The following is a 16,029-nucleotide window of genomic DNA, read 5'->3' on the forward strand; positions in this document are numbered from 1 at the left end:
CTCAAACCCTTATTTGAGAAAATGAGGACATTTCGGGGCCTTATTTGGAGTTTGCCCGAAAAAGAATAAACGCAAGTTAAATAAAAAGGGAAGGAGCTCCAAAATAAAAAGGACGAATTACAAAATTGGTTATTCATTATGTATATTTAAATGGTTAATCAATGTCGAAAATGACTGATCAATAGAAATATCTAAAAAATTATACAAGGAAATGATGTTCTCAAACTCAGTTTTCATAATTAACTTTCATGTAGCAAACTTTTGTGAGTTTGATTAGAATTGAGAATACGATTGCCGCAATTCTCTTCAAAGAAAAACGTATGGGGTAATTTCCACCCTTAGTTTGAATGAAAAGTATGTGAATTTCCATAATCTTATCTATTACTTATTTGAGTATTAATGGAATAAAGGTGTTTTTGTCGGTTTAAATGAAAAGGTGTGTTTCTTTTTCTTCTATTAATATATTCATTTTTCTCTGATATATATATGTGTGTGTGTGTGTGCGCGCTCGCGCGCGCGCGTGTGTAAATTGATATAATTCTCTTTATTTTTTTATAATAATTAAAGGTAAAAGAGAGCTTTCCTTAAAAAAACAATGAGATGCAAATACACTTTTACCTTCTAAAAGTCACGTGAATTGCACACGCTAAGAAAATATAATGGAGGACTGACGGCTACAACTCAATGAATGTTTCGGGCTAATGTATAAGCATTGAAAAATAAAAGGTTAAATGTGTACAACCCTCAAAGTCCGGGTGAGTTTTGTGTAACTACCCGAAACGACTATAAATAAAGGGATAGCGTGGACAGTGCTTTGAACTCCAAAGTTGGAACTAACAATTGGGGAAGTGTCCCGACCAGCAGAAAAAACAGTGGAGGAAACGAAGGGATTCGTGAGGCGTGTGTTGCTAATCAAGTTCAAAGCCGAAACCGCTCCTGACCACGTCGAGCGACTCATCAAGGATTACTCCAATCTCGTGAACCTCGTCGAATCCTTGAAAACTTGGCACATGTATCCTTCCCTCCCTGCCTAATCTCTACATTTTTCTTTCCCTTCTCTTGCGCCCTTTTCCCCTCATGTCTTGGTGCATCCGTCATGGAATGTTCCTCAGCAGTTTGTTCAGATGCCTGATCTTGGTTTTATCCATGTGAAACTAGGGGAAAGGATGCGAGCATCGAGAACTTGCATGAAGGCTTCACACATGTCTTCGAGCTAACATTTGAGGACGCCGAGGGAGCAGCAGCGTACGTGGTTCATCCTGCTCACCTCGAATTCCATGAGCAGATCAGGCCCCATGTGGAGAAGACATCCATGATCGACTACAAGCCGACTTCTTTCCATACCTGAATTTAATATTGCATTGCAAGCTCTATCATAATTGTGTGGATGAATAATAAGCTTGTTATGGCATTATCTTGTGTAAGGTGATTAACATGGTTCATGTTAAATTAATGTCTCAAGTTTGAATTTGAATAACTATTTGTTAAATCGAATTTGTCGAGAAAGATTTCCCCAAGCGGATTAAAAATCGGACCGATAAGCTTTTCTTTCAACAATTGTAAACTCCAATTCCCCAATTATAGTAAATTATTTGCTGTCGGTTCTCTTCTTGGATTTAGATACCAATACTTGAACTGACCACATAAATGTCTGACACCCTTATTATTCCTCATTTATTTCTCTGATGATTTTGTGTTGATGTAAATTGTAAAATCATGTCGTTTTCGCGTATTATATTTCAACAATTGGTATGAAAGCTTGGGATCAAATTTCTCGATTGTGATTTGGAGTTTTTTTCTTATCTGATTATTATTGAGAAATTCCGTTATTTCAATTACGTCTGAGGCGAAAGCTTAAATTGAGAAGCTTAACAAAAGTATTGCCATGTTAAAGTAGATTTTATTTTCAAAAATGCCCTCGTCATGATGTTGCTAGTGAAACCTGATATGGCTAGTAATAGCACTTAGAGGGGGGTGAATAGGTGTTTAAATAATTTCTCGAGATATGAAAGCAATACTAGGCAAACAATAGAAAGGAAGCTCTCATTTAGTTAACAAAGTAAAGCAGAGAGTAGGGAAGAGAAAATTGAACACAAGATTTATAGTGGTTCGGCTTATTTTAAGCCTACGTCCACTCTTCTGCACTGACAGCCCACCGGCTGGATTTCACTATGAACAAAAGAGATGTTACAGCAATACTTTCCCTTGATTCACAGTGTAGGTGATCTATCACATTTCCTCAAGGTATCTCAAAATATAGACTCTCTTTTGCGTACAAGATTTCGCTCAGCAAATGAATTGACTAAGAATCAAAGAGCTTCAGACTTTGGAATTTTTCTATCGTACACCCTTGAACACCTGGAACGTCTTCCTTTTATACTCCTTTGTGCCATCATACCCGTTGGCACTTACCAAATGAATTCTTCCAATCCTCCCGTTGGACAGAATCAATTAGGAAGATTATTCGAGCTATTAAAGGAACATGTCGATAGCCCATCAATCCTTTCGCCTATACAATCGGGATCTTGGTTTCCATAAGTAGAACCTTCCAAGAATACTTCGCCAATCATCGGATCTTTAATCATTCTTGATTTGAATAAAGGAATCCGTTATGTCATTTCCAACCAGGAAATCTTCTCCAGTCGATAATGCCAAATCCTTAATGAAGTAGATCTGGATAGCCTTTCTTCAACGGATTAGAGACTATCAATGAGAATAGACTTTGAGTCTTGAGTCTGGTAGTCCGGAGGTCTTCAGACTTTAATAGTAGAGTCTGCAAAACTTCAGACTAGACTGATAGAATCGTTTTGTTAGCTTCAAAATATTCCAGAAAGATTTCTCCAACAAAACCAAATCAAACTGTCAACAAGGCCAAATGGCGACTAGCAACCTCAAGCAAGGTTGGCTAATGCCAGACCTAGCTCAGTGACAAGGCTCAGGCCACCAACGAAGGTTTGAGGTTTATTCTTTAAAAAAATAAATAAAGAATAGTAAAAGTCGCATTTATTTTAAATTAACATTTAAAGTAAAATTACTTCTCAATATATTTTTAAATCACACTTTACCAAACACTCTTTGTATTTAGAAAAAAAAACCCTTCCAGTTAAAGTCTTTTGCATTTAAAAAATGCAGCTTATGAGTCTTAAAGGCTATGATGGCAAGTAAGGAAAATGACATAGAAGGCACAAAGAAAAAAGGAAACACCAAATATTGAAGCCTCGTCTATTGCAAATTCTCCTCCTCAAACGAATGATTTAGACTTATTTATACTGAGTAAGAGTGAGTAGTTTCAGGATTGATCTAGATATCACTTGGAATCTACCTTATCATATCTAGTTCCCTATTTTTTGAAAACTAAAACATACCTTGCATACCCAAAACCTGAAACCTACCTTATTAATCAATTCTAGAGTCTATCCAAGTTGCTGACCAATTTCCTTCTTTTTTTCCTTTGTTTCACTTTTTTCTTCTTCTTTTCGTTTAGTAAGATGAAAGTGAATGCACAGTAACGAGTCCAAGGCAGGACCGAGAACAAGACCATACCAACCATAAAGAACCCAAGAGTGCAACTCCCTTACCATGGCCCAATAAGTTTTCAGTTTAGTTCTCATCTTTCCATGCCGTAAAATTACCGAACATCCAAACGTATACTAAATGGTATAAGAAGGGTGGCACTAGCAGTTCCATATGCATTAGATCGTAATCTAACTTTGAGACATAAAGTTGGAAGATGAACATCCAAATAGACAACATCCCCATCAAACTCCATGTATCGGGCTCGCTTGACGGAAATTAAAGATCGAAGGACAGCTCCACCGAAAAGCAACGATGCATCATGGCCCTGAACCTATACAAGGCCGATCCCATAACAGCAGGGTTTTTGGTGGCTATCGAGGCTCTTCGAATGAAGGTTGAAGCAGTCTTTTAAACCTCCTGTTTTTAAGATGCAACGAAACAAGAACATCAACACGAATAAGAATATAACATCTAGAATAATAAAAAGTTCAAAACACACATTACGTAGAAAGGTTCCTGGTCCAATTGTTCGATTTTTGGTTCCCAATTCAATTTTTACCCAGAAACTAGGATCCTAACCACACGGTACCGATTCCACCCAATGCCACCTCTTTTAGAATCAGGACCTAGACCGATAACCACAGGAACTTGAAACCGGTTTCGTTCCTGTGGTTGGTTCGATTTAGTTCCTTCAACCCTAATGGTGAGGGATAAGAAATGGCTATTGAACAGGATTACATCGCATGGCAGTCGTTATGATATGGACAGAAGGTATTCCACCTTGTGTAAAGAGTACACTAGTTAGGAGTGAGTGGCTCATGTCACAAGAACATGAATCGATGCCAAGCCCATTAGAAAATGTTAGGCACGGACTAGGTCAATCAAGCTTTTCCCAGTGAGGCATGGTCCGAGCTTACCACTCTCAAATGGAGGGATAATTAAGGATTTTACTGCTAATCCATAATTAACACTGCACAAATTGTACGTGGGCCGTAATCAAATTCTAAATTCTATTTAAGATGATATGATCCTTTTATATTCTATTGATATACAATAAAAGGTCAATTTATTCCATATAATATGAAATGTAATGTCCTCTTCCAGGTGCTTGAGTTGCTTGGAACAAGTAAGAAGGCTCTAGGAGGGCTGTTTGTTGAATAATAACCTAATACTCCGTTCAGGCTAAGTGACGAGACTTTGTTTCCTTTTGATCATATACTACTCCAAAACTCTGCTGCATTAACACATTTAAATTGAGTTGCCCTACCTTAACTTTCATATTTCTTTGTTACTCCCATTTGTATTTCTGTGACAAAGTTTAACAAATGACAAAATAAAAATCAAATCTAATAGCCCTCATGTCTTAGCAAGGGTTGACAACCATTGGATCAAGTGACTTGGTTATCACAGTTCCGACCGATTTCATTCTCCTCAAATAAAACAAATTTTGCATAAAAATAGATATGTAAATCGAGAAGATATATATAGGAAAATTTTAAGATTTATCGCATTCTCGTATTAGTAAATGGGGACTTTTTGAAGGGTTTTAATACACTTGTTGATGCTTTATACATGTGCTTTAGCTCTTACATCATCTCTTCTTCTTATTTGGGGCAATTATCTCCATTTTTTCATATATGCCAGCTTGCAAGTGCATGTACAATCCATACACCTGTTGATTTCTGAACCAGTTGTTTTGCTACCACATTATTTGGAGCTTAGTAACAATTATTGGTCCACGTACACCATGGTATCTAGGACTTTGAATCTTCGAAGCCTATAGAAAATCCAAGTATATATATAGGTCCGCAAGCTATGTGTGGTACACATCCATGTATGCACATGTCTAGTCTAGGTGAACCCACATTTTTCTTAGGATAAGTAGAGTCTGTCACGAACCAACTCTTTAAATTATTTCCCTAGGTGGACCCATAGTTTAAAATGAATAAAGTGGATTATTGAGCAACTCTTTGACTATTGTTTCCTCTCTGTGATTCGAGGTGATGTAACCCGGTAAGATGAGGTGAACCCACGATTTTCTAGGATGAGCAAGTGTGTTAATGATTGGCTTGTTTCGATAATTATTATTATTTTTTCTATGCATAGAGTTTCAAGTTAGGTAACCTATTGAAATATTATCTCACATTACTCGACACAAAGAGTTTTATATACTCTTTATATTTATGTAATCTCCCTTCACCTATTAACATAATTTTTTTAGTTAAACCCGCTAATATGATAAAATAGTCAATATTATCCCTTAGGAATATATGTGTCCATCCCCATCAATTAGATTTCACGCACCGCTCTTAATCTTGAGTTCAAGACATAGGCATGGCCCAACGATTATCAAATGGAGCAAAATAAAAACAAAAATGTAAGGCAGATATGTTGTAGTGAAGACACATTGAATTTGGGTGTATGCCTGGAGACTGAAGTATCCTCTGCATTCATTCTATATGTCAAAGGTGATCCTAACAAGGAAAAGGACTCTTCAGTGTACATTATTTTGATCTAAGTTGCTACCGAGAAATACTGGTCCCCCACTATATTATCTTTTGGCCGACCCACGGTTTAGAATACCTAGATAATTGTCTTTTCTTTTTCTTCTCTTGCATTTGTTTCTTATTCCAAGTTTTTTTTTTTCCCTCTGTCCCAGATGTGATCAGAAGAGTGAACTAGAAAAGCGAGTCCCGCTAACGCTTGGTAATTACGCTTCCTTATGTTGTCGTGCAAGAGAAGGCAAATTACCGGGTGATGATATCGGTCAATGTTCCACGCGAATTTTGAACATCCTTTTTTGTTTTGAAGGAATGTCGGACCCTCTTAGAGTAAAGCTAAATGAATCATTTTTACAGAAAAAAAAAAAAGTCAATAAGATTCGTGTTGGGTCGAGGACAGTTTTGGTTTCCTTGAATTTCACCGTTTGCACAATCAGATCCTTTTCAAGTCTTTAATTATACGATCAAGTCCTATTACTCTTTCAATTTGTGTGAACGCAATTCTTCTATCGACCTCTATAGTAACCCAGTCAAATTGTTGACATGGGATTGTTGATGGAGCATGGAACGAATAAGTGGTGCCGATATGGTAACAAAAATACAGCGTCACATCAATGAACACTATCGGAGGAGAGAGAGAGAGGATGGCCACCCAACCATCTTCAAGGTTCCGGTGCGGTGGCTCTTGTTAGGTGAAGGTGGGGGTAAAGCGACCTCTGTCGTGCTTAGACAGGGGTCAATGAAATCTAAACAAGGGAGAGACACCCACTCATTTGCCAATTCTAATCAAAGTGGAAGCACTCGAAGCTCCTCCTAGGATCCGCCTTGGATTAGAAAAGACTAAAAGCTAACTTTCCAAGTGTTAAGCCAACTACATTGCGGAAAAAAGAAGGTAAATTCCCTCACAATTCTTTAATCCCGGCGTTTGTGCCCTTGATCACGTTGAGGTTTAGCGAGTAGAGAGCGAAAACCATGCAAAACCCCATCACGTGATTACGTAATGGATCAAAGGCAATTCAATGGGGAAATGGGGGATAGCTGGACGAAAGAGACGGCACACCCAAATTGCATAAATGAGCCACAACCCCTTCTTCACCTGCTATTTTACCTGAACGGCAGCAAGCTTTCTCGTCGTGGCAAAGCCCATGCAGGCAACCTCGCACGTGTTATGGGCAAAATTCGGGGGGTAATTTTTGGAGCGATACTTCCGTAGATCCGGGGCACGCGAGTCCGGTGAATTTCAACCGTCGTATCGCGCGGATCATAGGTAGTCCGACGGCCGAGATTCATTGGGCTAGCGGAAGAAGCGGTTCGCGATATTTTTAGGAGTTGTTGGAGTTGGTGCGGAGATTGAACGCTCGTCACTGATGTGAAGATGAACCAACCGGGGGGTCCATTTCAATGGCAAGTGCTGTCTGCTCGGATCTTATTCACAGGCATGCCCACTGCGGCTTGTAGAGTATTTGCTCTTTAGTGATTTGGCCGTTCATGGGTGCACTTTCATTTTTGAGAAAGATTGCATGCTAGTGTCACGGGTCAGTTGTTTCCAATTGATCAATCACCTATGCGGCCTTAGGATTTGCGATCCCAAATCAGCCTTACACACACACACGCATGAACACAAGGGTCAAGTCAGCCTTACACACACACACACACACACACGCATGAACACAAGGGTCATAGGCACAAAGGCAAGTGTATTGGTCATGAACGAGCTGAATACAATGAGGGGAAGGACCCCTATTTATACAAGTTTAGATCGTATCTCAACTGTTGATCATCCCTCTGATCCAACAGTGGGCCACTCAATGGCTCTAACCTTGGGAAAGCCCATGGGCGTATGTCAGTAGCAAGATCAAGGCAGCAGGGCCGCTTGACATGGAGTAGGTGAACAGCCACAGGTTGCATGTGGGCTGGCCAAATATTGCTCACAGGTCGATCACGGATCGTGCATGGGCCTTTGTCCATGTCGTGCATGGGTTAGCTGTGCGCAAATCATGAATCATTCATGGGATCTTTAATTTTTTTTTATTTTGGTTGTTTTTTTTTTTTTTTTTTTTTTTTTTTTTTTGGGATTGTACATCTCTCTCCTATAACTTATTAATCAAGATTTAAAAGTGTTTGAGTGCTTGCTCCAGTTCACATCACAAATATATATATATCAAAATTTACCGTGTCTATCATATTACAGTACATTTTCAATTGTCATAACAAGGCCAATCGGCTATGAGATGTGTTAACTAATCTTATCTTGTAGATGGGTCAACTAAGTAAATCCATGATTAGGGGACAATAGACCAATCCTGAATTTAAAAAATAAAATAATATAAAGAAGGAGAAGGGGATAACAGGATATGGGATATAAAGAAGATACGGCATCTGGGTTTAAAGGGATAACAAGTCTACCCAGTCATTTCCGTAATGTCAACAGCACCAGCACCAACATCATCACAATCACAATTCGCCCCTAATACACCATTTCCTACCTCCATTGCTCGGCAACCATCCCTCCATTACCACAACAAGAACAAAGAACCGCGCCAAATGAGGTAACGTCTGCACATCTCCCTACTACAATGCCAATCCTCATGATTACCCTCCACTACACACGCAACCATTCTCCCATTCCTCCTGCACCAACACTATTCTCGATCATGCCCCGAGAGATAAGAGAGCGTGTGCGCGTTGCATTACCATTCTCCATTACAGCCAGCGGTAACTGGTATCTCCAATTATGAACTACTTATCGGCTCATTTGCAATTAGGAACGAAGATTCTTAATCACCAATTAAATTTTAGTGAAACCAAAGAAAACTACGATCAAGATGTAGTCACTGCACTACATGCCAGATTTTCCAAACAATAGACAAGATGCCACAAATTCCACATCTTTTAGTTTTCATCATCAACTCTTCCCTAACCATTCAACATCATGTCCCAATCACCAAAGGAAAGAAAAAACAGTACCTGTTTGATTTCTCCCATTGTTCTACGAATTACCACCATGTTGAGAAACAGACTCAATATCAGTCACTTGCTTAGCTCCTACCTACCTATAATTTCGAACGAAAAGAGCTCTCCTTTCACAGCTTGGCCTTCAATGGTGTCCATTTCTCAGAAAAAAACGACTCTTCTTCAATTATAAAATTATTTCAGAGTGCGAGAACTACACTAGTGTAACATTAAGTTCAACGCAGAGAGAGGAGAACCTCGAGGGCGTGCTTATAGCGCTTGAGCTTGCGAAGCCCTCGGACGATGCGGTTGAGCTCGTACTTGCACACCGCGCCTCCTTCCTCCTTCCACCTGCGAATCGTCACCACCGCGCTCCGCTTTGCGTACACCAGGCTCAGCAGCCTCTTCCCCAGCGTGTCTCCGCCTTTCCTCTTCGGCACCGTCCCCGAGGCGGGCGCGGGGGCGGCGACAGAGGCAGCGGCCGACGGGCTCTCCGCCGCCACGGCCTCCGCCAAGAAGCCGCGGTTGGCGGTGGGAAGCAACGCACAGGCGGAGCGAAGCAGCATGGCGGTCCGCATGCCCTGATTTGGTTAAAGCAACTTTATACACATGGGCCCAAATTCACCAATGTTTTCTAAACGAAAAAGGGCCCAAGTTTTGTTTTCTTCTTTTAACTTTTTTTTCTCTCATCTCGTCGTGAAGGACATACGCGTAAATTAGCAGGATTTCATTTTGGAAGGTCTTGTGCACCAGAAATCACGAAGTGTGTCAAAGGCCCCTGGGGTCGTACCGTGACGTGGGCAATACTTTTATTAGGGAGACTTAAGTAGCACATGCGATACACTAACACGTCATTTCTATAAATAAATAAAAGAAGAGAGTTCTGATATGTTAGAACACATTGTATACTAAATATATTTTTTATATACGTATTTTATATTTTATGATTATTTTAATCAAATGAATTAGATTTAAATTCACAAATAAATAATAATCCTAGAATTAATTTACACTAATTAATCCACAATTTATTAATAACATTTATTATTTCAATTTAACAAATTCAACTCCATTCCAATAATTCATAAAACTTGAAGAGAAAAAATGAGCAATTCATATTCTACACTCATGTGTTGGATATGTTGGAAGAGAAGAGAGAAAAACTTATGAGGTAAATTGTATATCACAGAAAGTGAAAGTCGGAAGAGAAGAAAAGATTACATTTTTTACTCTTTCTCCGTTTATTACTTCTATTATTGTTTTTTAATTGACCTATCATGTATTGAATATGTTTAAAATTGATCTCTTGTGTTGGAATCACATGTCGGAAAATCACATATCATAATTTCAACTTGATTGTCAAAAAGTGTCAAGAAAGTTAACTAGGTGTCGGATTTTCCAACACTTGTTAACCGCGTGTCGGAAACTGTACGAGAGTGTCCAAGAGTATTGGGCACGTGTCAAAATATCCAACATAATACAAAGACTCTCGGAGAGTGTCTTGATGCTTCCTAGGGACATGGCAGAGAGTCTGATCCACTTAATCGTTGAAAAGATCTATAGAGTAAAAAGAGGAAAACCTAGCATATGCTAGCATAGTCTTAAAATACTTAGCTGGACCTAATCTGCTTTGATTGTTGAAATGATCTATCCAATAATTTAACCTAACAGGGGATGACCTAGCCAATAGCAATCTAGTCTCATATTATTGGAATGATGTATTCGACGCATGAGATGCCGTCCTAACTCAATACATCAATATATACCTATTTGTAATAAGATGAAACGGGTATGAATAGTAAATTGGTGAATGCTACTTCTTGAGAAATTTGCAAATGATTTTTTTATTTTCTCTTCTCTATTCCACACTATCCTACTTATCACCTAACCCAAAATAACTGTTATTTTCAGAAAATACTAAAAGATATATGGAAATTTCAACAAACTATTTTCTTTACACGAAATGGGGAGCTGAATTGCATTTCATTGAAGTGATCTTCTTGGAATCATGGGTTCATTTCTCTTTTTCAATACGAAAATGAGAAAATATTATATCATTACCATTCATGGCAAAATCTAATTAGTATATGCTAGCTTGACTTTTTAGAGTTATCGTTTAGAATTTTTCTTTTTGCCTTTTTATTTTGAATTCAAAAGTATGCAATCAGTAATATTTATTTTCTCTTGTGGTGATTTTCTTGTCATGTATACAGCCTGAATAATTAATGAGGTAAAAGATGATTGATGTAATGGGAAGCCTATGGCATAAGAACAACTTCAATTATAACAACAATTCTCTTATTTTTGTCGATATACTACTCTTCTCACTTTTTGCAAATAAGCAAGTTACATTATAACTTTTATAACATATTGGATAGCTCGCCTTACCTAAGTTTAACCACTTATAATGCTTCATCATAAACTTTACAATAGATTTGTTCATTTTTCACGATCATATTGTATTTTTTTATTATAGATATTCCTCCACTAGCATTTATAACTGGCTTTGAATATGACAAACACCATGCTCAATACGATTATGAGTCAATTTGCACTTTAGTACTATATATATCAAGGGCTTTGTGAACTTTAGGACACCCTTGGGGAAATGCACTGGGTGCCGTAGCTAACCAAGTAGCTCTAGAACCATGCGTACAAGCTCGTAATGAGGGACATGATCTTGCTCGTGAGGATAATGAAATTATCCGTGAGGCTAGCAAATGGAATCTTGAACTAGCTGTTGCTTGTGAAGTATGGAAAGAGATCAAATTTGAATTCGAAGCAATGGATACTTTGTAATCCAATAATTACCGTTACATGAACACAATTTAAACAAAGAAAAACAACACATTTTTAATAAATCAGTTCTTATATAAGGAGAGACCATTTTATTATTAGCTTGATACATTAAGATTTATTAACGTAAGAATAATTGCAGAGCACAAAGTTTGGCTGATTGACTACACTAAGATGGGATGGCGACCATCCCTCCTACTTGTGTTTACTCTTTATCTATTCTTTTTAAAAAATTTAAATTTATAATCTAATTTAATGTAATTTGTATTTGTTAGGGAAATTCCTTATGATGTTTTGAAGATGACAAAATAAATTAAAAGGTTACTAATGCGTTTAATAGTTGAGTAACCGATTATGCAGATGATAGAACATGTAAATGATATTGTCCAAGTCTATATTTGGAAGAACCAGAAGATAGACTCTATGCTGAAGCTGAACTTATTTATGAGAGTGCTAGTATGAACACCTAGAGGGGGGTGAATAGGTGTTTAAGATAAATCTTGGCAAATATATGCGGAATAAAATAAACTTCAAACAAAGGAGTTAGGGAAGAGAATAAGAACACATAAATTATAGTGGTTCGGCTTAATCCAAGCCTACGTCCACTCTCCCACGCTAACAGCCTTCTTGGCTGGATTTCACTATGCAATCAACAAGAGATTACAACTTCGAGTGCAAACACTTAGTAGATCACACTATCTCACTAAGTCACTCTTTTGGTATTTCTCTCACGATCACAAACGTTTAATTTCTCAAGAGACAAGTATATGATCGAATGTCGCTCAGACTTTGGAATTATAAATTCTACGCTCCGTCTCTTACTTGCTCATCGGTCCATGATCTCCTTAAATACTCCTCCACTTCCAAACTACCCGTTGGACAGTATCCCGGAGAATCGTCTTCCAATATACCCATTGGACAGCTCTGTATCTAAAAGATTTGGTAGCTGTTGAGTGACAAAGGTATAATCCCAAATTGATTCCGATCGCCCATACAAACGGAATCTTGGTTTCCATAAGTAAAGCTTCTTCGTATAGAAAGATCTTGTCTTCAAGATCCAATTGTCAATCAAATAGATTGAATCAATCAAATCAATCTTGGTGTGGAATCCAAACCAAATCACTAGCCGTTATATGATTGGGCTTGAGTTACGTTCTGTCGAGTTCTGGATGTAAAGTCTGAGAGCAATAGACTTTACAATCTGAGTCTGAGTGCGATAGACTTTGCAATCTGAGTCTGAGTGCAATAGACTTTGCAATATGAGTCTGAACATATTCTGCTTCTGAACAGATTTAGCTTTAAGGTCTGAACACCGTCTGAATAAGTTCAGCTCCAACATAGAGTCTATCTTCTGGTTCAGCTTCAGCATAGAGTATGTCTTCTGGTTCATCATTCACGTTCAGTCTGGAATTTGTCAGAGTGAGCAGACTTCTGATGTAGAATAGACTTTGACACTAAAGTCTGGCAGTCTTCAGACTTTGACACAGAAGTTTGGAAATCTTCAGAATATACTTTGGGCATATGTTACGTTCAATCTTCTGGTCGTCTTCACACTTTGACAATATCCTTTACATGTTCTATCATCTGCATGGTCTATTACTTAACCATTAAACATGTTAGTAGCCTTTGATTTATTTTGTCATCTTCAAAACATCATAAGGGATTTCCCTAACAATTTAGACTGTGTTCAAACCTTAAGGCCAAATATCTTCAAAAGTAGAATATGTTCAGACTTACGTCCAGATTGTAAAATCTATTTTAATCTGAAGACACTTAGACTCTACTTCAATCTAAAGACACACAGACTCTAGTTCAGTCTGAAGACTCTCAGACTTTACATCCAGAACGAGATACAAGTCCAAAACGTAACAAGGTCTAGAACGAGACACAAGTTCAAAATGTAGCAGATTCAGAATGAAGCATGTTCATAATGAAACAACTTGATAGAACGTAACACAAGCCCCAAACATATAACGGCTAGTAATTTGGTTTGGATTCTACATTAAGATTGATTTGATTGACTCAAACTAATTGATTGACAATTGGATCTTGAAGACAAGAACTTTCTATACGAAGAAGCTCTATTTATGAAAACCAAGATTCTATTTGTATGGGCAATCAGAATCAAATTAGAATTATACTTTTGTCACTCAACGGCTACCAAATTTTCTAGATATAGATCTGTCTAATAGGTAGATTGGAAGACGATCCTCTAGATATTATCCAACGGCTAGTTTGGAAGTTGAGGAGTATTTAAGGAGATCAAGGACCGATGAACAAGTAAGAGACGGAGTGTAGAATTTATAATTCTAAAGTCTACGCGACATTTATTCATACACTTGTCTTTGGTGAGCTTAAACATTTGTAATCGTGAGAGAAATACCAAAAGAATGACTTAGTGAGATATTGTGATCTACCACTAAGTGTTTGCACTCAAAGTTGTAATCTCTTGTTGATTGTATAGTGGAATCCAGCCAGAAGGCTGTTAGCCTGGGAGACTGGACGTAGGTTTGATCTAAGCCGAACCATTATAAATTATGTGTTCTATTTAACTGTTAAAATTTGAACTTGCTCAAAGTTTGTTATTCTTTAGATTTGTTTCAAAAGTAAAATATCTTTACCGTTCTTTGCGACAAATTGTTTTCACACCTATTCACCCCCCTCTAGGTGTTCATACTAGCACTTTCAGTATTTGGATGGAAATACCTTGATCGACCGAATTTTTTGCCGATCGGTAAGCTGGTGAGACTAAGCCCTTATTTGAAATGTCCATAACCACTTTAGGCCCTTCTTTGAGACTTATATGGGGACTTAAGCTCTTATTTGAAACAAATTTTACTCAAACCTTTATTTGAGATAATGAGAACACTTCGAGCCCTTATTTGGAGTTTTCCCAAAAAAGAATAAACACAAGTTAAATAAAAAGGGAAGGAGCTCAAAAATAAAAAGGACGAATTACAAAAATTGGTTATTTATTATGTATATTTAAATGGTTAATCAATGTCGAAAATGATTAATCAATACAAATATCTAAAAAATTATACAAGGAAATGATGTTCTCAAACTCATTTTTCATTAATTAACTTTCATGTAGCAAACTTTTGTGAGTATGATTAGAATTGAGAATACGATTGCAACAATTCTCTTCAACGAAAAACGTTTGGGGGTAATTCCACCCTTAGTTTGAATGAAAAGTATGTGAATTTTCATAATCTTATTGATTACTTAATTGAGTATTAATGGAATACAGGTGTTTTTGTCTATTTAAATGAAAAGGGTGTTTCTTTTTCTTCATTATTATATTAATTTTTTTCTGATATATATTTATGTGTGTGTGTAAACTGATATAATTATCTTTATTTTTTATAATAATTAAGGGTAAAAGAGAGCTTTCCTTAAAAAAAATGAGATGCAATTACACTTTTACCTTCTAAAAGTCATGTGAATTGCACATGCTAAGAAAATATAATGGAGGACTGATGGCTACAACTCAATGAATGTTTCAGGCTAATGTATAACCATTGAAAAATAAAAGGTTAAACGTGTACAACCCTCAAAGTCCGAGTGAGTTTTGTGTAACTGCCCGAAACAACTGTAAATAAAAGGATAGCGTGGACAGTGCCTTGAACTCCGAAGTTGGAACTGACAATTGGGGAAGCGTCCCGACCAAAAGAAAAATAATGGAGGAAGCGAAGGGATTCGTGAGGCGTGTGTTGCTACTCAAGTTCAAAGCCGAAACCGCACCTGACCATGTCGAGCGACTCATCAAGGATTACTCCAATCTCATCAACCTCGTCGAATCCTTGAAAACTTGGCACAGGTATCCTTCCCTCCCTGCCTAATCTCTACGTTTTTCTTTCCCTTCTCTTGCGCCCTTTTCCCCTCATGTCTTGGTGCATCTATCATGGAATGTTGCTCAGCAGTTTGTTCAGATGCCTGATCTTGGTTTTATCCATGTGAAACTAGGGGAAAGGATGTGAGCATTGAGAATTTGCATGAAGGCTTCGTGCATTTCGTCGAGCTAACGTTTGAGGACACCGAGGGAGCAGCAATGTACCTGATTCATCCTACTCACCTCGAATTCCATGAGCGGGCCTCGCCCCTTGTGGAGAAGATAGTCGTGTTCGACTACCAGCCGACTTATTTCCATACCTGAAATTAATATTGCATTGCAAGCTCTATCATTGTTGTGCGTAGGAATAATAAGCTTGTTATGGCATTATCTTGTGTAAGGTGATTAACATGGTTCGTGTTACCATGTTAA

General features: G+C 37.8%; 2 protein-coding genes across 2 annotated transcripts in view; one reads left to right on the forward strand and one right to left on the reverse strand.

Moving 5' to 3' along the window:
• Positions 1-1,477, forward strand: part of LOC104426703 (stress-response A/B barrel domain-containing protein HS1) — a 6,454-nt gene extending 4,977 nt beyond the window's left edge. The window contains exons 2-3 of the mRNA XM_039305379.1: positions 819-1,012; positions 1,159-1,477. Of these exons, the coding sequence (XP_039161313.1) occupies positions 819-1,012; positions 1,159-1,348 (384 nt within the window). The 3' untranslated portion in view covers positions 1,349-1,477. The remainder of the gene's footprint in view (positions 1-818; positions 1,013-1,158) is intronic.
• A 6,839-nt stretch (positions 1,478-8,316) lies between these two features.
• LOC120289340 (pentatricopeptide repeat-containing protein At4g02820, mitochondrial-like) lies at positions 8,317-9,554 on the reverse strand. The gene is made up of 2 exons (XM_039304085.1): positions 9,227-9,554; positions 8,317-8,648 (listed from the first exon to the last, which is right to left on the reverse strand). The coding sequence occupies exons 1-2, from the start codon at positions 9,545-9,547 to the stop codon at positions 8,610-8,612; spliced, it is 360 nt and encodes a 119-aa protein (XP_039160019.1). The 5' UTR covers positions 9,548-9,554; the 3' UTR covers positions 8,317-8,609.
• Between the last annotated feature and the right edge of the window lie 6,475 nt (positions 9,555-16,029).

Source organism: Eucalyptus grandis, chromosome 11 (genome assembly GCF_016545825.1).
Source record: "Eucalyptus grandis isolate ANBG69807.140 chromosome 11, ASM1654582v1, whole genome shotgun sequence".
In the NCBI taxonomy this organism is placed as follows: Eukaryota; Viridiplantae; Streptophyta; class Magnoliopsida; order Myrtales; family Myrtaceae; genus Eucalyptus; species Eucalyptus grandis.

What these genes read in the sequence shown, in the direction of transcription:
- LOC120289340 (XM_039304085.1), bottom strand. Translation starts at nt 9,547, where the DNA reads ATGCGGACCGCCATGCTGCTTCGCTCCGCCTGTGCGTTGCTTCCCACC. An exon ending in GCTATAAGCACGCCCTCGAG is followed by an intron (nt 8,649 to 9,226) that starts GTTCTCCTCTCT and finishes GTGTTGGTGCAG; the next exon opens with GAGGAATGGGAGAATGGTTG.